Here is a 25,485-nt window from a genome sequence, read left to right as displayed (position 1 = left end):
TATTCCACACTCAAGACTTGTTCTCAAGGCTACATGTATAAACATGTATCAGTCTCAAGTCAAGTCTTGACTGCAGTCCAAATGACTGCAAGGCATATGTTACACCTTGCCAATACAACAGTGTATAAAGCAATTTTCCACAAGGTTATTAAACCACTTATAAAATATGTATGGCTATGTCCCATATAGGATGACACACTAGTGTCAAGATGCACAGCTTCCTGTTTAATGATCAGTGCATCAATGTTTAACACAGTATATAGATTGTTAATTTTAGACAAGTTTGGGATTTTGATTTTTCATGACTATATAGATTTAAAATTTACATAAAAATTGCTTCTTTAGAACCGTAATTTATGGTTTGCTCCACAACACCCTCATTTTTCTTGAATTTCTACTTTTTGCATGACTGTAATGCCTAATGGTGTACTTAAATACCATGTGAAAGACTAAGCTTTAAAGTGCTAAATTTAGAATTTTCATAATAAACCAGGGATCCCCTGTTTCATTCACCAATTCCCAGATTAAAGCTCCACAGTTAAGCGGCTAAGTAGTTTTCTTTCATTTACCTCATTATTTTGGTTAGTATCAAAATATGCAGAACAAAATGTAAGGTTTTGCTGATAGCAATCTATAGGCAAATGTGATGCATGCTGGGAATAAAAGGGCTCAAAGGCTATTGAATTTGGTACCCACAAGAGTGGATTTGAGCCCTTTTCATTCCCAGCCTGCATTATTTTTGCTATCAGCAATATACCTTATCTATAGACCACTTTATTTTGTCATTTAGTTTTAGTGCCTTTAAGAAGTTCCTTTTGTTTTAAGTGTTCAGATACTTTTCATGTGCAGTTTATTTCTTATATCTCAAAATTGACTATGGCATAGTCTATCGTCAACCCAGAATACTGACAACTGACAGAGTGAGTCTAACCTGTTACATTTGGTACTTGGTAGTGCTTCCTCCTAAATACTCCAAAAAGAGTTTTAACTGGAGGTCAGAGAGAGTGGTCTAATTGATGTGAATTGCAGCATGCATGTGTTGATTTTAATACAGCTACTATCAATAGTGGGAAAAAATGTCCCTAAAACATTTACTTTAGTGTCACTTTAGTGTGCATGGAACATCACAGAATTGCCCATAGCCAACATCATGTTTGCCATCCATCTATATACACACACTACAACATTCTTATATATTTCTTCAAGATATTTTCAAAGTTGTCAGTGTAGTTATAAGATGAAATGCCTGAAACTTGTTGATCTGTGGATCTCACATGAGTACTGAGTAGTACTATGGCTATTCTATTTCAAATCCATACTCCCCCTGTGGAAGAATTTAGAAATATCTTACACAGTGGGAGTATGAATTTCAAATGGATTAACTAGCTCTATTTGAAACACACCCTCCCTCTTTGGAAGATTCAAATTTCAGGTGGTTTTCCTGAACCACAAATTCAAATAGTGCTGTCGAATGTGCTCATTCCATTTGAAATTCATTCTCCCCCTATGGAAAATCTTTCACAGAGGTAGTATGGATTTTTGTTAAAATTTATTGAAAGGTCATATCTTAGAGACCTACATGTAAATGGGGAAACTATTGGGCAAGCATAAAATGTTTGCAATGTGTTGGCTTCAAAATTGCAAAATTTTATATACTTGGAAAAAAATATGGCAAGTAGATCAAATGCTAGAAATAGCCTGAAAATCATAATATCTGATATCATAAAATCAAAGGAAAGGAAAAAGCGTCATCCCTCACATTTTACGATGGGTCTGTGTTTCCTGAAAAAAGTACTTCGTCGTTTGCAATCTCACTCATAACCACTTATTTACACACAAAAATCAGGGATTTTGTGCCGTCAGAAATGTTGCCCTATATATCATGCCTATATCCATCAAAATGATCATGATTATGAATATATTAGCTCATATTTATACTCATGCAATATAAATAAGACCCAATTAGAACAAATGGGTTGTTCCAGTTGAAATCCCAATACAGTCATGTGGAACAAGGTTTGAGCAAAGCAAGTCTAATGTTTCTCATTCAATTTGTGCTTCATTTGTGTCCCTTTTGTTTACCCAGGTTGGTCCGTGAAGAACACATGCTAATCCATGGGAAACCATGGACCGTTCCAAGCTCATACAAATGCACAAGCCTGGATAGCTTTTTAACCAGCAGAGTAATTATTTCTATGTGGCAACCATTATTGGGAGTCACTTTCTGCGCTTTAACTCTCTCCATGCGGGTGTCGGCTGCAGATGACAAGTTTCAAAATTTTTGTAAAAATTCAAAAATGTCAGAATTGTACATTTTCATAACCATATTTGGAATCAGCATGAAAAATGCATTAAAATGAGTACAAACAAGCCTAGTATTGGTTCAGTGGTTCTTAGATAGCGCTTGATATTTTGAGAAAATATCTTAAAACTTGGATTTTTTATATTGATGGCTGTGTCCAGCATGCAGAGCATTAAAGGGGTATTTTGTGTATTTAGCATCTTCTGTTTAGGGATTGGTTCAATAGATTAAGATGGATATCCATGAAAAAAGATTATTTCCAAAATGTCAATTAATTCGGATATTGAATTTGTGAGTTACACATAATTACATCTATTACTGTTCCACAGGCCAAGTGTTGCAATTTAAGGCTGTCGCCAATTATCGACAATTCGACTAGTATTGTCGACTGTTGGGAAAATGTGTCATGTCTACAACATTGTCAACCAAGTACTTGTCGACGACAGCACTACAACATACATACATCACATCAGGGAAGTGCAAACCTGATCACATGTAACAGCACAGTACATGGTATTACAGCAATCCCACATCTCATGCAACTGGCCTAATCCCCAATTTTGTCACAAATAGGTCAAATGAACAGTTAATAACAAGCAAGTTCCTACAGGATTCCTTGTTTGTGGTGTTTATATGCCAACCCTTAGGGTAAGGCTGTTTTCTTAGTGGCCTAATCAGGAGATGCACCTGTTATAAATAAGGCCAGAGACATGATGCTTTTAGTGAGTGAAATTATTATAGGTATAGGGGAATAGGTATTATATTTCAAGGGTGACATGTCTTTGAAGGCAGTTTTGCATCAATGATATTATAGAGCAAAACTCTGGTATCCTATGCTGTGCTATGGGAATAGACCTTTTTTAAATTGAAACTTTCCTAGCTGCTGTTTGTTTATGGATGACCCAGTTTATCATTACAGGTCATCAATGCTAACACAAACGCAACTATAATTTAGCCTGAACACAAAATTGCCTGAAATTTACAATCAACCATGGGTATGTCTTGTGTAAGAGATTGATGTTTACATCTGTGATGTCTTTTTTGTCAAAATTATTTACACTGAAAAATTACTAACTTTTCTACATCAAATCCATGCTGACTATTACCAAATCGCATTAGTGTATAGCTTAGATATTCAATATCGTCTTCATACAATCACAAATTTATTTATATAAACCCTTCTAAGGCTTTGATAATAGGTAGAATGGAACACTTTCTGCATTTCAATAGAGGGTTGAATGCCAAATAGCCACTCAGTACTAAGATAACAAACTTGTAGCTTTCACTCAAATTCATAAAGCTCTTAACTTGATCAATATGCTGGCATTTCTTTCTCAATATCAATTGAATCACAGATTTCTTTTACAACTTTAAATGGACTTCATTATCATTTGTAAGTGAATTTCACAACTAATTGAAAACTTGGTGAAAAAACATTGATTTGATCAACTAAGTATATATGTTACCCTCAGGTGTCTGAAGCACTTGATTATATTACTAGCCATTGCTGGACCTATAGAGAAATCTGGGCTTTTCACTATAGCTTATGACCAAATTCAATAGATAAGCTTAATGCACACATAGTAAATGGTTTTGCTATCTACTGAAGATAGCATTATTCACTGCTTCAGGTTATTCAGAGGGGCTATAGTTACATTCACAGATTTTGTGGGGTGGATGACTGAAATTTTTTAGAATGTCCTTATTTTGACTTCATGATGTGATATGTCAGGTCAAGAACTTGTATTCTGCTATACTGGAAAATTGGTCCAGCACATGTTCTTGGAGAGCATGTAACAGCCTAAGCAAGATCTGGAAGTGTACTCTACCAAAGAAATTCAAACTGCAGATCTTCAGTGCAACAGTGGAGACTGTGTTAATTTATGGATGCAAAGCCTGGGCCATAACTCCCAAACTATCTAAAGAGCTGGATGACTGCTACACTCAAATGCTTAAGGCAGTGTACAGATGTAGATGTACTCAAGCAGGACACTGGACTGGAAGACTTGGGAATGACGATGTAGGACAGGAGGATTTGGAAAGATGTTGTTGTTCGGGAAAACCATCCGAAATAAGCAAGTAAGCAAGATGTTCTTGCTACCAGTACAACATAACCCAGTACTACCTGCTATGCAGGGGGAGTGGAGGGAGGTATGTTTATATGCTGGCAACCCCACCATGGCTAGATGCACATACCCAATGGGTCATTGCAAAAGTGTCCACATGTAGTGATCCCTGGCAGATTTTTTATCTGTACAATTCTGCAACCCAGTACAACTACACTTTGATGTCTGTTGTACATACCCAAGAAGAAGAAGGTGATGTGATACATACAAAATTGACAATGTAATATCAAAAAAGAATTGCAACAACATGTTTATTTACACATTACTCACAGATATTTGGGTATATGATAGGGTTTCATCTATTTTGTGTGGATATTATGAGGTTACAAGCTGAAATAACTATCTATAATTAATATAGTTACAACCCAAAAAAAGATTACAGATTTCTTTTACAACTTTAAATGGACTTCATTACTATTCCTGTGAATTTCACATTTCAACTAATTGAAAACTTGGTGAAAAGACATTGATTTGGCCAGCTAAGTAAGCTTATAAATCCATTCAAGTGAATATGTAAGCCTCCGGTGTAGGGCACTCGATTATATTACTAGCCATTCCTGCTGGACCTAGAAATGTGGCTTTTCATTTAGCTTACTATAGATTTCAATAAATAGTGTGTGAATGCATGGAGATAAGCTTAAGGGCTGGGGTATGAACGTTTAGACAGTATTTATTGTGGGATATTAGAGCACATCAGACATATCGAATTGCATTCTGAATACGAAGAATGTCCTTCTGATATCAAATAAATTTTTGAAATTAGCAATGTAATACACATTTTATGGCAAATCATTAAAATTGATATTTTTGATATTTAACAGTACTCAAGTAAACTTTATAAATCTGATGATTTATACTTAAAGTGTATGTAGGTGGGATGAAAAGCCCGACGATCAATTGAAAATTTTGACCTTTACAGTATTGAAGATATGGATTTTTTCCCCAAAACACAAAAAAAAAATCCATATCTTCAATATAAAAGGTCAAAATTTTCAATTGATCGTCGGCTTTTCCTCCCAGATACATACACTTTAAGAATATATCATTAGATTTTTAAAAATTTACTTCGAGGACTGTTATATATCAAAAATTTCAAATTTTAATAATTTGTCATAAAATTTGTATTATATCGTGAATTTCAAAAATGAAAATTATTTGATATCAGAAAGACATGCTTCATATTCAGAATGCAATTCGATACGTCTGAGGTGCTCTCATGTCCCACAAAAAATACTGTCGAAACGCCATAAATGCTCATTCTAGATCCCTTAATGCATATAATAAATGTGTTTGCTAAATATGCTATCTACTGAAGATAGCATTATCCATTGCTTCAAGAGGGTTTACATGGACCTTAAAGTTACATGCACAGATTTTGTGAGGGGTGGATGACTGATATTATTAGAATGTATAGAACATTTATAATTAAACTCACAATCACTTTCTCTCACCAAATGAGCAATAAGTCGCCTGGCCATTATGGAAAATATGTCCTTTAAACATGACAAAATTCAATAGAAAATAAAATAAATTTGGGAGGAATTCTAGATTTTGAAGACCAAAGCAAGGAGCAATCCTAACAGGTTTGGTATGATTTTATAAAGGGTATAAAATTAGGAATTCAAATCTGGAATATCTAAAAAAGTTACTTTGTCAACTTTATGCTCAGTTTATGATTGCAGGTCATTGTGAGTTAAGGCTTTCTGGTTCTCAACCCTCGAAATGAAAGTTGCAGCAGCATGTTTAATTGGGCAAAATGGCATGTTTAGTGAAAATCATAAGATCTGATCATTTTACATTGGTTCTTATATATTACTCAACTTTTGAGATATGTTGGTTTGGCATAAAGTTGTATTTTTCACTGGGATTGACAGAGCTCTATACCTGATCAATACAATGGCATTTCTTTGTCAATTTTAATTGAACCTCAGATTTCTTTAACAACTTAAAACGGAATTCATTATCATTCCTAAGTGCATTTCACAACTGATTAAAAACTTGATGAAGAAACATTGATTTGGTCAGCTAAGTAAGCTTAAAAAATCAATTCAAATGAATATGTTCATGATATTAGCCTCATGTGCTTAGATCTTGATTATATCAATGCTCTGCGTGCTAGCCATAGGCTTCAACATAAAAAGTCCAAGTTTTGAGATATTTTCTCAAAATATCAAGAGCTATCTCAAGAACCACTGAACCAATACTAGGCTTGCTTGTACTCATTTTTATGCATTTTTCATGTTGATTCCAAATAAGGTCATGAAAAGTTACAATTCTGAAATGTTTGAAATTAAAAAAAAATGGAAACTTGTCATCTGCAGTTGACACCCGTGTGGAGAGAATTAATAATTACTAGCCATTGCTGGACCTATGTAGAAATCTGGATGTTCACTAGCTTACAGCAGAATTCAACACATGTGAGTGAATGCACAGAAAAATATAATTTGCATTCAAAATTGTAATGAGAACATTCATCATTATAATCTCCTTTACAATAGTTACTATAGTTTTACAATATTATATTTTTCTTATCTAACCTATACTTTGCAACTTAAATGACAATCATAACAAGTAATTTGATGGACATTTTACTGTAAATTTCTGACAAATACTAAGTAAATATTAATAAAACCCCACATTTTGTCAGAGGACACAAACACATGATATTGTTGCTTTATCATAGGTGTAGATGTTTTGAAGGCGGAGATAATCCATACAATCATCCCCCAATGTTGAAAACTGTATGTGGGTTTCTGATTAGCCTCATATTTGGCCATTATAGCCTAAAAAGTGTCAATATTTGCACTATTTACACAGATCTGTTCCACATATTTCACCATTTTAGCTTCAGTATGACCAAAAAAATTTGCTCATTTGTACCACAAACTTATTCTGTTGCAATGTACTATCAAATCTTACATCTCATGTCAGTTTCTTGCTCATTTGGATATTCAATAAGCTTGAAATTACGACTCATAACTTCATAGCTGACTTTGCTATCTACTGAAGATAGTAGCTTTCAGAACTACTGTTTGGTCCATATTGTTACCAATATTTCAATTTGACAATATTGCCTTCGGCTCAATAAAAAACAAACATTAATAAAGGAGAAAAATATATGTGTACTAAAAATTTATTTTCAGAACCCTGAATTAACTAGGTCATCAGAAGAATGCCAGGAACTTATATGCCTTTCTTACATTATCTAAAAAAGATGTTTTGAAATTTGTCGCTCGTTTACAAATACAGGCCAGCACCCAGGGATAGTACCCAGGCTTTACTCACATATGTAAATTGATTCTCTAGGTATACAAAACATGCGATGCATCGTGTTGACTCTGAAAAGGGCAAACTTTGCAAATTGAATTATGTGGGGAAATGGGTTCAAAACAAAACTGTCTCTTTTCAGTTCAGCATGTTCAGAAAAAAAAAAAAGCAGATGTGGCTATCTAAAATGGGTGTCACACTATCTACTGGGTACTCTTTATGATAGTATACACACAGCACCCCTGGACATATTTCACCCAACCATCAAATACTAAACAATGAAATTTCACACCAAAGATTGTACCAAAGGAATTTTTAGCCTAATATGTACCCTATATACGTTGGAAATAGGGTGCTGATAGAAGTCATTCAAAGAAGGCTTACTTTTCTTGTGAAATCAATTTGTATAATTTCGTATCCATTTTAGTGATTGATAAGCTGGTATCTTTCATTTAACTCAGAACAAGCCAACCTCAAGAAGAGCATGATTCCTAAGGATGCCACATTGTCTCCAGTAGGCATATACTTTTAACGGGAACTCATTACCATTGCAATCTTTGTGTAGTTATTTGGTATAATGCACCCAGAACTAGTTTAATTTTATTTCTTACGTTTAATTCTGCTCTCCCGAAAAAATGGCTTTGGGCTATTCCAGTTGAAATCCATACACCCCCTATGGAAGACATGACCTTAAATCTTCCACATAGGGCGTCATCAAATTCACACTCCCTGTGTGGGAGATTAAGGGCTGGGGTATGAACGTTTGGACAGTATTTATTTTGGGACATTAGAGCATATCAGACATATCGAATTGCATTCTGAATACGAAGAATGTCATTCTGATATCAAATAATTTTGATTTTTTGAAATTCGCATTTTAATACACATTTTATGGCAAATCATTAAAAATTGATATTTTTGATATTTAACAGTACTTGAAGTAAACTTTATAAATCTGATGATTTATACTTAAAGTGTATGTAAGTGGGATGAAAAGTCCGACGATCAATTGAAAATTTTGACCTTTAAGATTGAAGATATGGATTTTTTTCCCAAAACACCAAAAAAATTAGGTCTTTTTGGGAAAAAAATCCATATCTTCAATATGAAAGGTCAAAATTTTCAATTGACCGTCGGCTTTTCCTTCCTGCTACATACACTTTAAGAATATATCATTAGATTTATATAATTTACTTCGAGGACTGTTATATATCAAAAATTTGAAAAATATCAAATTTTTATAATTTGTCATAAAATTTGTATTATATTGTGATTTTAAAAAATGAAAATTATTTGATATCAGAAAGACATGCTTCAGATTCAGAATGCAATTCGATAGGTCTGAGGTGCTCTCATGTCCCACAAAAAACACTGTCGAAACGCAATAAACGCTCATTTTGGATCCCTTAAGGTCATGTCTTTCATAGGGGTGTGGTGTGTGGATTTCAACTGGAATAGCCCATTTAGTGAACAGGTGATGACACAATGTTTTCTACAATATTCACACATACGTAATACAAGAACGGCAATACAATTCTAATCCAATGTAACACTACCCTAACAGTAACCACGGTAACACTAACTAACATATCATAACGACAATATATTCCTGTTCATATATGATTACTTGTAATCGTAGTAATTTACCAATTCACATAACGACTATGAAATAATAGTAATTTGTAATTCACATGATCATAGTGACTATGAAATAATAGTAATTTGTAATTCACATGATCATAGTGACTATGAAATAATAGTAATTTGTAATGATTCAAATTTCAGGGTGTTTTTTGAAGCTACACACAACAGATAAATAATATCAAGAGGGTTAGTGTAAGGACAGCCGTACCTGCAATAGCTGCCTTATACACATTTGACAATTTCTGTATTCTATATTGCACACATCTAACAATATGACACCTGGCAGCTATTGCAGACAGGGGTTTCTTGCCTTAAACACCGATGTCTACTTTCTCTCCTACACATGTAATATCTTATGCTAAAAATACATATCAAGGGATTAATGCTCTTTGTGCTAGCCAGATTATAAAAGGTTTTGAGATATTTTCTCAAAATAGAAAGAACTATTTTAAGAACCACTGAACCAATACAAGGCTTGTTTGTACTCATTTTAATTATAGGTTAATGAACGCGTATTACTTATTGGGAGAGAAATTAGACAAAATAATGCATGCGTGCTGATGTTGATGCGTCTAATGCACGAGCCACGAAGGGGGGAGTGCATTAGACGCATCAACATCAGCACAAGTGCATTATTTTGTCTAATTTCTCGAGCAATAAGTAATGCAAGTTTATTAATCTATTTCATACACGAGAAGAAAAAAACACGTGATTTTTACTTTTTTTATATAACAAATTATCATTAAAAATGTTGGAAAACAGAACCAAATCTAAATGCATCAACCCGCCCGAAAAATGAATCAATCCTCGCGACGCAAACGCGCGCGAAACACTGCACGTAGTACGCGGAGTGCACAATATACACAATCAATGCATGTTTCGTACTTTTCTAACAGCTTTTCTGATTGGCTGCTTTGATATAAGAGTGTATGAATGCATTTTTTATGCTGATTCCAAATATACAATTCTGAAATTTTTGAATTTTTTTTAAAACTTGTCGTCTGCAGTCAACACCAGCACAGAGAGAGTTAAAGACAGAATGTCCTACACTCAATAGCTGCCCTATACACATTTGACAATTTCTGCATTCTGTATTGTACACACCTAACAATATTACACCTGGCAGCTATTCCGGATACAGCATTCTTGCTCTTCAATTGATTGTTAATGGAAATATGATATTGCTAAGAGGATACATCAAGGACTAAATGTCGGAGAGCATGAAAAAAATCAATAATTTACTGGATTGATTCGGTCTGCCATTTTGTCACAGACTCCCATTTATTGGAAAATGTTGATGTCCTTATTAAATACTTTTGTGCTTTTTCTGTCATAGTGCTAATGTTCACATCAGTCCTATCCTACTATGTAAATTAAAATATTTGGTTTTGTTATTTTTAAGTTCATTTTGCTCTTTAAAAAAAACTATTTAAGGAGAAACAAGAAAGTAGAGAAATTAGCTATACATGTATTTGAATGGGTATTCAACTTTGTAGATACTGCTGTTTTCCTTGTTTTTGCCAAATTTTTCATTTGAAAAATACTAATGATACTTTTAAAGACTTATCTTTCACTTTAAGGCAATTTATATACACTGTTAATGTTTTTTACACTCTCGCTGATGGGATCACTGAAAAAGCCTTGAACTGTAAAGTTTTGCTAATTTATTGGAGGAAATAACTGTCTACCGAAGATAGTAAAATGCTATCTAGTGATATACAGTAAATTGCATCCCTTTGAGGGGGCGCAACACTAAATAAGCGTCCCATAGGATAACGTGTGATTTTGGCCTACTTCGAGCGCCATTCCTGGCGTCCCTGCAATACTTGACAAAATAAATTTGGTATCAAATTAAAGCTCGGTTTCTGTAGATTCCAAAACTTTTGTCGGCATATATCGATGACCGTTGACTTTTTTATATTTCAAGGTGCAAAAAATATGGCCTAAAATATACTAAATTCACCACTCACATTTCAAAATCGGAAGTTGTCTTCATCCGCCACAGAGAATTGCTTTTGAGATAAAATGTCCGGTTTTTCTGCATGTTATCATTGAAGACACTTGTCGAATTCATAGGAGCTGATATTGAGTGATTTAAAGTGAACATATCGGTAGATATGGTCGCTACAATCTCATACTCACTATGGACTATATTAGCCGAATTTCGTTCTTACATAAAATGCGTAGTGATTTAGTGTTGCGCTCCTTATAAGGATTTAAAAGTTTTCAAAATCCACATTTGTCACTTATTAATTAAATTAGAGAAAATTTGTAGCTCAACACCGAAAATTTCATGTCTCTGCTACATTTCGTTCAAGAGAAATGTTGTTTTAAAGATCAGTGCGGAAATGCGGAAGATCGCATATTTCGACTTTTCCTCCAATATGCGAGAGTTTGCACAAAACTCACTAAAACTGGTGACAGACAACAATTTAAGCACGCTTTGAACCAAGTTTAATTTCTTTTCTAGATTATCTGTCTTGCCATTTTGTTTTGGAAAGCACTTGTTAATGAGTGTGAAGTACAAACACCCCCCTGTTTCAGTAGTAACAATTATGGTCTTTTTGCATAGGCCTACTGAATATGCAGCAAAACGGCTTCATGCAGATTAACAATGCCTATTAACCTTAAAACCCATTGTTGAGCCTTTTTGAAGATTTTTGGATACAATTTCTAGACTTTGCAGGCGCCTGCTCGGCCAATAAAGCATTTTTCCCAATAATAATTCATCAGGGTGACTTTTCGTAATCCTTGTTTATCATCATGATTGAAATAGAACACATTTCATGACGCGCATTTCTTATTTTATGCGAAGAATGTAAAAAGAACGCGTTCATAGCGACGGCCGTTACAAGGGGGCGCAACACTAAATAAGCGTCCCATAGGATAACGTGTGATTTTGGCCTACTTCGAGCGCCATTCCTGGCGTCCCTGCAATACTTGACAAAATAAATTTGGTATCAAATTAAAGCTCGGTTTCTGTAGATTCCAAAACTTTTGTCGGCATATATCGATGACCGTTGACTTTTTTTTTTTTATTTCGGTGCAAAAAAAATATGGCCTAAAAATATACTAAATTCACCACTCACATTTCAAAATCGGAAGTTGTCTTCATCCGCCACAGAGAATTGCTTTTGAGATAAAATGTCCGGTTTTTTCTGCATGTTATCATTGAAGACACTTGTCGAATTCATAGGAGCTGATATTGAGTGATTTAAAGTGAACATATCGGTAGATATGGTCGCTACAATCTCATACTCACTATGGACTATATTAGCCGAATTTCGTTCTTACATAAAATGCGTAGTGATTTAGTGTTGCGCCCTTGAAATCGTTTGACCTCTTATTTGACCTCTTATTTGACCTCTTGACCTTTTGGTCTGATGAGGGCACTAAGGGCTAGAATTGCTGACTATTTATAGCACCCTCATCAGACTAGAGGTCAAGGGGTCAAATGATCCAGTGGACTCATCTACAATAAGATCAGTGGACTTATAACTAGAGCTGTAGATTACAGCCAAAATGTAACATATTCATGCAGTTTGAGCTTAAAGAAGCTTGTTCAAACAGTAACCATAGTTACTGATTGAAAATATCCAAATTAGTATGCCTTGCCTATAGGGATAGGGCTCCTTTAAAGTTAAAATTTTGTGAAACCTTTACGTTTCAATTTATACACCTCCTAATTCCCACCCATATGTTACCGTACTGATCTAAATGTATTCCTATGTTACCCCTGATAACTGAAAAGATATGCCTCTGACATCTACTCAGTCAAAACATAAAAAAGTAAAAGTATTATCGATCGATAATAGCATCATGAAGTTAAAGAAAACTAATAAAAGTAAAATGTGTGACGGGGATAAGGCTGCCACGCCACATTGACCCCTTTTTTCAACTCCCTCTCACCTAAATGACTCCCTTTTTGCTTTCCTGTCACCAAAAGACCCCATTTTACCCTGAATGGCCTGTTTTTCATTACTTTTCTTCAAATTTTGATGACTTTATGAAAATTTTGTATAATCTAATATATTTTGATCCAAAATTGTTCCCAGTCTCATGGAAAGACCCTCTTTGTTGGCAAGATTTTCCTCATCCCCATCACTTCCAAATTCTAGTGCCCCTGGTTAACGTTAAGTAATAAATTAACAAGCAAAGAGATCAAACTGACAATAAAACATGTAACTTGTTGAACAAATACATATTCAATTTTCATACTTTGGTTTTTCTGTGATTGTACATTTTCTAATTACAAATTTAAAGATTAATAATAATAAACAAACAAATGTGCAAATAAATGGATATATATAAAATTGTATGTAAAATATAAATGAAACAAAGTCAAATTGAAATGAAAGTAAAAAAATGTAAAAAATTGCAAAAAATGATGATTATCAGACTAAAAATACACATAAAAATTACATTTATTTGAAAAAGGCTGAATTGTTATTGTGAAGCATTTTTTATGCTTAACTTGACACACGATATATCAATTGTTCTTCTAAGCACACTTACCTCGACCCATTTAGTATTAGTAGAATCATAGCCATAGATGCAACAAACTGGATCAGATTTCGACGTCACATCTTTTTTCTGTAAGTTATTAGCAGTTATCCGCAATTCCACCTTTGTGACCAGTTTGTTCTTCTTTTGTCCTATACCACTGGTGGTAGCCATCTTATCACTAGAGAAATAGATATATCGAGAGAGAGAAGAGAAAACACAAGCATAAGATACTATCGATAGCCCTGTGCGTTCTATTAAGTAGCAAGGTGTTGCTGCGTTTTACCTCAATACAGTGGTGTTTATCTCAAGATACTTGGCCAGCGCTGCAGCCAACGACACTAGACGACTACCAACGGACTAGCAGACGGTACTACTGATGCTGCCACCATCATTGTTATGATACAAAATTAATTGTTTCTAGACCATAATCTGTGGTGTTGTTTTTCTATTCCTTGTGATAAATAATACCTTTGCATAAACTGAGAAGTTAGATGTCTCTCTTTCACAAATTTCGTAGATAGACCTGAGTGAGATAGATGTCGCACTGTCACAATATTCTGTATGTGTGCCGGTGTGTACATGTGTGTGCATTATAAATGCATCTGTTTCTTCCTCACCAGTATATGATTTATGGCCAACAATATTGCTTCCACATGAATGAACTTGAAATCATTTATTGGTACATTTATATAAATGCTACATACAAACTGATACAAAATTGATTAATCTGTAATCATGAGTAGCGATGACAATAATGTTACGGTTTATTTCATGTGATTGGAGGTATACATGTATGTGTCATTGAATGTCTCTGCATCTGCATAAATCCAGAGTAAAACTAGATTATGTATCTGTAAAAGTGGTATGTACCTAGCAAAGACACAAATGTTTATAAAAGGTAAACTGGTTACAATCATGTTTTGATTTTGGTCACAATGTTTTAATTATATCAAAATGTCAGGTCTTGAACACATTTTTAAACATTTTATGCTTTTATATGCAAAAAACACTGCAACAACATATTTAAAATATTATCAAAATGTTATTGTAAAATATTATTTTGTTGGCAAACATTTTTTTTGTTGGTAAATATTTTCTCAACACTTAAGTGAAAGAATATTTTGTAGCAAGTTTTCATAAATGTTTTTGAATGTTATTAAAACATTTTATACCTTTCATATACTCTTTATAATTATAACCCATCATTTTACCTTTGACATTGATATTCAATTTTTCACTGTTATCATTGCTTTAAACAAAAAAGGGCCCAAACTCAATTTACAAAATTTTAATTGTTACACTGGTCCACTGACACTTTATTAGATTTGCATTGCATCTATCTTAATACTGACTTTGGTGACAAAATGTGACAGGCCCTGCATATTGGCAGGCCCATAGTAATGCTTTTGGGCCAAGGACCCGCCTACAAGTAATGTCACAGACCTATTTACTAAGATCAATCAACTTTTCTTTTCTGTTTTTCTCCTTTTCTCTTCTCTCCTTTCCTCCTTTTTAGGTGTGAAAAGGGGAAGTATGGAATTGAATACCTGAGTGGAAGAAGGGCCAACTCCATTTTTTTTACAAAAATGAGTTAGACCCAGCATTTTATTGCCAGCAGACTGTTCTTCCTTGTGTGTGAAAGATGAGCCAATATCCACTCTCTAAATAGTCTTCCACGTACACTTAATCATGGTTTTCATGGAAGAAAGGCCCGACTCCATGGAGTTGGGCCCTTCTTCCACAAATATAGGGTTAAACAGGAATTTTGTTCATCCATGAAATCTGCTTCAATCACTACAATAAACTTTCTTGCTAACATATTACATGAGTTCTACTTGTGCATAATGGTAATTACCTTCTTTCTGTAGCTAGGCCTAGAACTGGCACTTGCAGTATATTAGTGGAAGAAGGGCCCAACTCCAGCTCGTATTAAGACCTGTACCGTTGTCATGGAAACACCATATATAATGTATGTAATATTGTATGTTCATGTATTAAAGGTCCCCTGAAGACGACAACATTCTGTCTATAAAAATTTTCCAAATATTAAGTTTTTTCTTAATATGTCAAAAACAGTTTTGATGGAGTTGGGCCCTTCTTCCACTCAGGTATTCAATTGGATGTGCTCACCCCCTCCAGATCCATGCATGAGCCCATCCATTATGACATTATATTGGATAGGCAAAAGAAGCTAAAAAGACAAATAATTGTATCTTTTATATTTCTCTAATTATGTGGCAATCAATAGGAGTATGACAATGCCAATTGCCAACCCCTCCTTCTTGCTTCATCATTTATTTATAGTGTTTGTGTTGCAGGGTATATCAAGGATACAAAAGTGCAAAAACCAATCAAGACATGACCTTGGCATTACGCTAATTGCTGTACTAGATATATAGATAAATGGGCTATTCCAGTTGAAATCCATACACCCCTATGGAAGACATGACCTTACTCTCCCACACAGGGAGTGAAGATTTCAAATGGAGTCACCCATTCAGGTAACCCCACTTGAAATTCACACTCCCTGTGTGGGAGATTAAGGTCATGTCTTCCATAGAGGGTGTATGGATTTCAACTGGAATAGCCCAATATCAACACATGAAGAATTCAGATACAAAATGTGATAGAATCAATAGCTGCCTTGTGTATTGTCATTGGGCAGGAAAAACCTGTGCACTTGTGGCCCTTGAACATGCTATTACACTAAATGACACATGAAGTTTTTTGTGCCCGACAATGGTATTTTACAGTGAAAATGGTATTAAAAGCTGGTGTCCTGTCCAACCCCCCAAAAAAAAAAAGAAGAAAAAAAGAATATGTACCTTAAAGCCATAATATATGATTTCCAATACATTTGAATTTTGTTATTCTTTACCCAAAATGCAGAAGCATGGGCAAAGGGTGGGGGTAGTGCACATGCTCCCACTTTTGTCAGTCAGTAGGGGGAAATGCATGCTCCTAATCGAGGGTTAAATTGGGTAGTTAGCTATTATATCAAGCGATGTGAGCCAAAATTTTTAGAGCAGTTGGGGGAATCAAGACCTGTGCCCCCCCCCCCCATTTTTGAAAACCTGCACACACCACTGCCAAAATTCTGAAATAGTATTACCGTGAGAATGGGCCTGATGGGCCCAGGGCCACCAAAATTTTGGGCCCTCCAAAATTGCCCTGTGCATCTTCTTTTTTAGCCCGCAAACACCATGTTTTTGGTCAAAATATGGTACTGGCCCTTTATATAGTAAAATTCAGGTTCATTATGGGCTATTACAATAGTCTGAAATTGAATTTTTTTTCTCGTGGTCCGCACAAAAATAATATATTGTAGCATTGGAACAAAATATCCTTGTCTCCATCTAAATTCAGTTTATGATGCTTCCACCGCCAGTTTCGATCTTATACTTATAGTAGTCCCTATACCATAAACCAAAACTTGACCACACGAGTGCACAGTAAGTTTGGGGCCTCCAAATTTTGACCTGGCCCAGGGCCCCCCAAAAGGTAAATCCGGCCCTGACTGCCAGGAAAGGTTTCTATCCATTTTAAGCCGAATTAACAAGGTAAAGTAAAAGAACCATGCAACACTGGATATTTTGGCTGTTTCACATGGAGTTGTATGCATAGACACTGCTTTTCAAGGTATATTATATCCTGCATTCTGCAATTAATGTCTGAATATGATATTATGTAAAAATTGCTCTGTTGACCCATAATTTGGTTGATTTCATTTAGGTGTAAGTTGGGACATGTGTAAACATTATAAATATGCCAAAAAATCAAATTTGAAAAAAAAATTGTACATTATGGCTTAAACATATATACATGTACATTAAAATTATTAAATAATAAAAATCAGTTAAAAAAAAAATCATACGGCAGCACATGGTGTAAATCACAATGGGCTGTTCCAATGGAAATCTATACCCCCTGTGGAAGACATGACCTTAATCTCCCACACAGAGGGTTTAGATTTCAAATGGACTACCTGAATGGGTAACTCCATTTGAAATCTACACCTCCTGTGTGGAAGATTAAGGTTATGTCTCCCATACGGGGGTATGGATTTCAATTGGAACAGCCAATGAACTCTTAACATATTTACTTAGCTTATAGTATCGGACATTTAGTCCAATGAACACTATAGCCATAATGGCCACGGTAAGGGCAAATGGTTACATTTTACGTAATAACATTTTGCAAATTGGTTTTACGTAAAATGATTATATTATTGACCTTAAGGCAGCCAAGCATGACTGCAATATATTTTAGCAATATCCTACTGCAATGAAATAAACAAGGAGATACACATATTACGTTATTGTGTTTGTGTTTGCATATACAAACGGAGGGATGGTCCTTTACTTTTCAGGGGAATTGCACCCAGCTAAATGATTTTTTGTGTGTGTTTTACATTATTTTCTTTGTAGGCCAGACAAAAACTCATTCTCTAAAATCTGAGAATCCCCTTAAATATGAAGCAAACCACAACAAACAAACAAGCCGACACAATGATTAATGATATTTGAAATTAAATCAGATTTGAATGGAGGCTATTGAACAATGTTAGTAAAAGTTAGACTGGCTATTTGACATACCTCATAGTGAAGCCTTAAAGGCACTAAATCTAAAAATAATCATCAAAAATCAGATTTTTGCATATTTGTAAAGAGTATGTACTTATATGCTCTGCAAGTGATAAGACCAAATGGCAACAATGAAGATGAAATATCATGTCACAATGGAGGAGTCTGTCCGTAGGGCCGATGTACACTTCTAGTAACACACAATTAATTGGACCTACATATTTATCAACACTGCTCTTTCCGTCCTTTTTTCCCCTTTTTCATATAAAAAAGAACCTAATGACAATTTTATTGATGTATTTTTCATTATTATTTAGCTATTCCTACAAAGTTTAAATATTTTCCAATAAGGTAGAATCAAAGAGTTCAGAGTCCATCATAGTGTGTGTTGCTTATGGAGGCAACTTAATATACCTCTGAAATATTTCACTATGCAACTGGCAAACTTTGATTCAAAGTGCATGGTTGTTTGCATTTAACGTGTAATGCATTGTGCAAAAACACTTGTTTAGCAAAAAGACGCAAATTATCATTCAATTCTTGTTGATGACTGCCAGAGGTATCTGCCCTCTATGAGTAACAAACCAAGATGGTGGATTTTCATGTGTTGGAAAATTGTTGTTGAGTGGCCCCTTTCAAAAACCTGGATCCACCCCTTGTGTTACAAATGGTACAAATTTTTGGTCGGTAATCCTTGGGTATACCTTTGATACTTTTCTAATTTTGCTGGTATCACCGATAGTGTGCCTTTAAATGTATTCATGACCTGCTAGATACAAACTTGCTACTGTAGTTCACTTATTGCTTTTGTAATTAATTATGACATATGATTGAATATTATATTAATTAGTAATGTCTATATGCAATCACTCTGCACCAAGGACAACAAAATTATTATAAGCTAAAATGGTAGACTAAAACCTAACATACTCGCATTCTTTTCACTCAGTATGTACACAACACATTCATATGCGTCTATACATCCCACTCACATCACACCTAACCAACGCAGGTGACCCCTCCCTACACATAGCCCTCGACACCTCCAGAGCCTGTGTATACTATGAACAGAGCATCACTTGATGGAGCAGCTGACTTTACTAAGTTTTTGAGTCAGAGGGTGTCAGACAAGATCAAATACACACCACGAGAGGCTCTGGCTCATGCACTACATTACCAATCCAGAAATCTTAATGTCCAATATTAATGTTTGCAAACCTATTTCAATAATTACAAGGATCACTAAGACCAGTCTAATTATATTAAAATAATTACACTATTTTGGAACTGTGGATTAATGCCAGTTCATGCCCAAAATTACCCTATTGCAATTTTTCTCATGTATGTACAGCGTTCATAATGAAATGACATTTAAAACATCAAAAAGATTACTATAAAATTCTGACATTTAAAATTTTGTTTATCCAAACAAAAACACAATTGTAATATACAAATATTGTGCAGCCTATTAGCTACATTATAAAATTGAATAGCATATTTCAAGGTAGCATCCTAAGTGGAACTGATATACTGCCCCCAATGGATGTTGTCTACACCTGCTGTACTCAACTGCATTCACCCAGGTTGGTAAATGCGGGAGTTAAATACCAACTTTTATAGTGCATAGCCCATAGTCTTGTTCAGTGGATATGGCTTGTAAAGAATACACATAATTTGATTGGTCTTTAGGTGTATAATATGAGAAGATATTAGCCATTGATATAAGATAGCGCACGAGTCATCACAGAACATGCTTGTTGTAATGGGATCATCGCGCAATGACAACTCAGATGTTATCACTGATCAAAAAAATAGAAGTTCACACCTTGCCTTTTTATGTCATGCTGTGCCTGAATTAAAAGCTATAAAAACCCTTAAATCTTGCTAGTAAACATTGATTATTCTCAAAATTTGTACCAAAAATTTGAAACGGAAATGATTTTCAAAATTAGAGATATATTGCCTATGTGTGACAACCAATTTTAGGGCAATTGAAAGGCTTACTGATTTTAAAGTATGCGGTACCTATCGATTTTGTCCCCAAGATTTATCGGAACTTATTTTTATGAATGAATTTGTAGTGCCATGAATGTGTAGTGCACTGTAAGTGCAAAATCAACAACTGTGACGTGTCATGTCAAAAGGAGACACTTTTGGGCAGGATCGTAAATGGAGAAATGGCCTAAAATCTGCCCGGGGCGAATTTTTCACAATTTGGGTTTGTTGCAAATTTGTGATGTTATTAATGTTAAAAATATTGTCTGATAGTTTCAGACCAGAATATAACTGGCATCTTGTATTTTTTGAGACATTTTTCAAGGTAATTTCTACTCTCAACATTGTCAACAATAATTTTAAAGACCGATATCTCAATTTCCAATTTTATAATATCATAACTTACGAACTCAATATCTTCGCATAGGAATGTCCGATTTCAATGGGGAAAACGGCATTGTGGAGCAAAATATCTCTCTATTTAAGATATGTAAGAACCTCAAAATTGATAACCTGCCCAAAAGTGTCTCCTTTTGACATGACATGTCACAAATGTACATTGTGTCAGTAAGCCTTAACTTCAGGGCAGGGGCACCCTAGATAAAAGTGGTCGTAATAAATGGTTGTGGGGTCAATGGCGTGCAATCTGAACCAGAAAAGTGTCCACCATAGGAGCTTGAATGGATTTATTCTACAAATTGCCATTCTGGCAGAATCTATTCACAAATCACATCCTTGAACTTAATACTTTTTCTCTGAATCCATGACCATGGGCATCTATATATATCTAGAACAGCCTCACAGTTTGGGCACACTCAGGCCCTATTAATAAAGGAAAACAATATTGCATTTTTATTAGAGCATAGGGCCTATAGGGTTATTTGTTGTTTCAGTTTGCAGGTTAATTTGGGCAATTCAAGAATACAGGCACAATCTTGATTGTTTCAATACTAGGACAGAAAAAGTTGTTTGCATTCAATTTTTTTTACTACAATACACATAATTCCAAACTTTAATTGAACAGGAAATTCACTCAATTTTGAGAGAACCCTCAATTTCCTCTCACCTTGATGCAATCTGTATTTCATATGTAGTAGATAAAGGGTGAGAAACAGACCATTACCATAGATAATCGGTGTCTTGTTGAGGTATGGTTCGCATGTTAGTCGCTCGGAAGGTCTCGCCTTCCGAGCGACTAACATGCTCACCATACCTCAACAAGACACCGATTATCTATGGTGATGGCCTGTTTTGAACCGATTATCTTAAATATACGGCGAGCAAAAATAAACGAATTTGTTGTAAAAGTGTATTCATTTTCCAAAAAACAAAATGGATAAAACTGATGTATTATTTTGTAAAAGTTGTGGGTTTTTTCCCAAAATAAAAACACCTCGAGATAGTGTAATATTCTTCCCATGTGTCCTGCGTGCGAGTCTATTTAATGACAAATGCAAGTGATTTAATCAAATCAATACAGAATTGATCTCAATTGACAATTGTATTTGAAGTGGTTTGGTAGGTTAAGTGCGCTTCAGACTCCGTATTGTACGTACAATATTGTATGTACAATATTTTTCGTGACGTCAGAAAGTATTGCACGTACAATAAAAAGTATGTACCGGGAAAATATATATTTTGCCACAATCATTGGTTGCTTAATTGATACTGAGTTGCCAAATTTCTAAGAGTGGTAAATTTAGTGCAGTGTTCGTTACGGAATGATGAACATCTTTTATGTCTTCTTGTATTGAACTGTACTTGAATTATTATATAATCAATGGGCACCTTTAAAGTTAATAATATTAATACTGATATTAATATAAAAAATATTAAAATTGTAATAATAATATAAATGGCACATTCAGTTCTTATTTATTTATTTATAGGTTCATTTATTTAGGCCTATTTGTTTATTTATTTATTTATTGATTGATTGATTACTGATTGATTAATTGATTTAGAGATTAATTTATATTTAGTCATATATTGATTTAGTCAGTTTCTTAAGTATTATTTATAGGCCTGTAGACCCGGATGCAACGCCTTCTATACTTTTTTCATTAATTATAGGCCTATTAATAGTAATGCGTTGAGTGTTTTAAAAAGTAGGCCCCCTAATATCCGCCTTTATTTCTTTCTTTTTGAAATGATATACTCAAGTTACAAAAACAAATCAGCATGGAAAACATTTTTTTTTTCGTAAGAGGAAGATATTTGGTCTAATCAGTTAAGCGTCCAAAACACCACAGTTAAGCGTCCAAAATTGTAAGTGGGCTTTCTTTTATTTTACCTCATTATTTCGTTAAAATTACTCGAAAACCCTCCTAAGAGTTGTTACTAATAAACATTTCATAATTTTGGGCAAAGAATAGCCAAATAGTTGACCGAAATCGTATATTTGCATCAATATTTGACTGAAATCGTATATTAGCATTACCGTCCCTTCGTGGCTTTATTGCAAGCCAAAGTGCTGCTAAATGTGAAACGCGATAAACTTAAAATATTGAAAGAGTTTCAACTATACTGAACATATTTCTGAAATATGTCTCTGATTGGTTGATTATCAAGAGGATTACGGCATCCTCAAAGCCTCCTGCTGTAATTCTCTATTCGATATCTATTATAGGACCGATCTTTTGAAATCCATACAACCGTGTCAAATGAAATAGTCTCGAATCATAATTTGTGCACGATACAACGTTGATAGGCCTACCGTACGTCAGATTTCGGAATTTTATTGAAAATAGGCATAAATTTCATTGAACAGGTTGAATGCTGGCAAAAGTAGACAAAATAACTATGGGTCGAATTTACATTAATCAGTGTCCTGGGCCTGGGTAACATTTAGGACTCCTTCGCATTCTAAAACAATACTTCACCAAATGTCCTTGCTTTCATTTTCTCATTTAATTTGTTTTAATTTTAATTAATTTCTTTATCCACTGGCTCTGTGGTAAATCCGGTATTGCCAAATATTTCTCGTCCGTTATCCGTGTTAATCTATTTATTTATTAAAATGCACCATCTATTAAATTCCTGTAATACAATGTATAGGCCTAGTGTATTTGACAACAAAGTTGTTTTTATTTTTGATTGGAAATTGGGGTTCCAATTTACAAGTGGTCTGTTTTTACACGATTTCATATATAAAATATGTTTGGGCATGGCGGAATTAGTAATGATTAAAAATAGACATACTCTTAGGCCCCCTTTTTTAATGTTTGTACATTATTAATATTAATATTAATGTACAAAATGCAAACGAATGTGTATATATTTGATTGTTTTGTAAACATTAAATTTGATGTTTACTCATAATTATGTCTGGAAAGTCAGGGATAAAACTAAGGAGTATCGGTATTTAGTTTCCTGGGAAAGTGGATCAGATGAGCAGTGAGTAAAAACATTCCTCTAAATGTTTATTTTATTTTTATTTTTTAATGAATTTATTAGGCCTACTGGTAAAGTGCAGAAAAACCTCCAAACGCACTCTAGGATTTTTCATCAGCAGCAGTAGAAATTTCTCTTGCATAGATTTTCGGGTGACCTCGCTTGGATTTAGCAAACAATGAACCGTCAGGGTTTTATATTATATAGCGCGTTATTTAATCTGATTCAACTCGTCGTGACACGTATATTTATTGGACGTGCAATACTTTTTGACGTCACGAAAAATATTGTACATACAATATTGTACGTACAATATGGAGTCTGAAGCGCACCTTATTCACTTGCTTTAATCCGCTTGAGTTTATTACTTTTATTCACCCCGTGACCATTGTTGTTTAAATGATTAATGAATAATGCAAATTATATAGAGTTGTCAACGTTTTGACTATATACAATCTGTTTCAACACCATGAAATTTATATCTTAGAAAAATGTGAGTATAAGCAGATATTTGAAAGACCTAATAATGGTAAGTGTACAGGAAATGTTTTGGTAAAAGGTTTATTTTTCACCTTTTACACTACAACATATATACATTATTGTTAAATAACAACTTAAATGTGTAGTAATGGTGATGTAATATTAAATGTTTGAAGACAATGCTGTAATTTGTATAAATCCTAACTCACTAGCTCCATGTGCTAGCTTTTTGTTTGTTATGGTTTTGTTTGAAGGTACTGGAAGCTGGAGATTATGTAACTGTCGCAAATAGCCATAGTAGCTGAAGGCGCCATTAAACTCAAAGAAAGAAAGAAAGAAAGAAAGACCTAGTAACGTTGTGTCCAATGGTGCTCCCCATTATGGGTAGGTCACAGTAAGGCTTTGCACCCCCAGCCTCTTGACTTGTAATGAGTACCGCAGGTTAGTTTGCAAGCTCCCTGGTTGGGTAGTATCCGGGGTGCTTGCCTAGCAGCTAATTTGCATGGACCGTTGAGCGTTTTTGGGTTGGGCAAGGATAAAGGCAGATTCCCTTCTAAAAAACCAATGGCAAGTTTATATACATGGACTGAGTTTACATTCAACGGAACGGTTACTTTTTATTTATGAATTTTTACTTCGTTATGCTAATTAAAATTTAATTTGCATAAATCTAACTGAGCACCAGTGGTGTTATATGAATTACTGTTATACGGTCTGCAGGAGCCCTCTATAATTTTCTCTTGCCATGTAACATTTGCATTTAAATCGAGCTGTAAATTTTTTCCAAAATCCTGAGACTAGTAACCAACTCAGTCAGATTCTACATGTATGTTGTGATCCTTTCCATAGTGTTTCTAGAATGTCCATGGTATTCCTTTTGTTTAGCTAGCTGCCGAGACCGTTATCTTGAGCTATTGTGTTGATAACGGTCTCTGGGCAGCTAGCTACCTCCATTACTTTAGGTACCCTGGCTGAAATTTGATACACTTTTGATACGTATGAAAAATGTATGAAATAAAAGGCTTTGAATTGGAACCCTCATTTCATACACTTTTAGGTATCAAAACTGTATCAAATTAACATTGCATACACATTTTATACATATCAAAAGTGTATCAAATGCCAAGATAATGTATCAAAAAAGTATCAAATGAAATGTATCCTTTCATTTCATACATATTTGATACAT

At 34.4% G+C, this 25,485-nt stretch overlaps 1 protein-coding gene across 1 annotated transcript in view; it reads right to left on the bottom strand.

The window, feature by feature from the left end:
* Positions 1-25,485, bottom strand: part of LOC140136092 (copine-3-like) — a 233,760-nt gene that overhangs the window by 151,344 nt on the left and 56,931 nt on the right. Inside the window, 1 exon segment of the mRNA XM_072157798.1 lies at positions 13,855-14,023. Within this exon segment, the coding sequence (XP_072013899.1) occupies positions 13,855-14,023 (169 nt within the window).

This window comes from Amphiura filiformis, chromosome 16 (assembly GCF_039555335.1).
Source record: "Amphiura filiformis chromosome 16, Afil_fr2py, whole genome shotgun sequence".
NCBI lineage: Eukaryota > Metazoa > Echinodermata > Ophiuroidea > Amphilepidida > Amphiuridae > Amphiura > Amphiura filiformis.
Note: the sequence above shows the minus strand (reverse complement) of the source record. Positions and strands in the feature narration are given on the sequence as shown.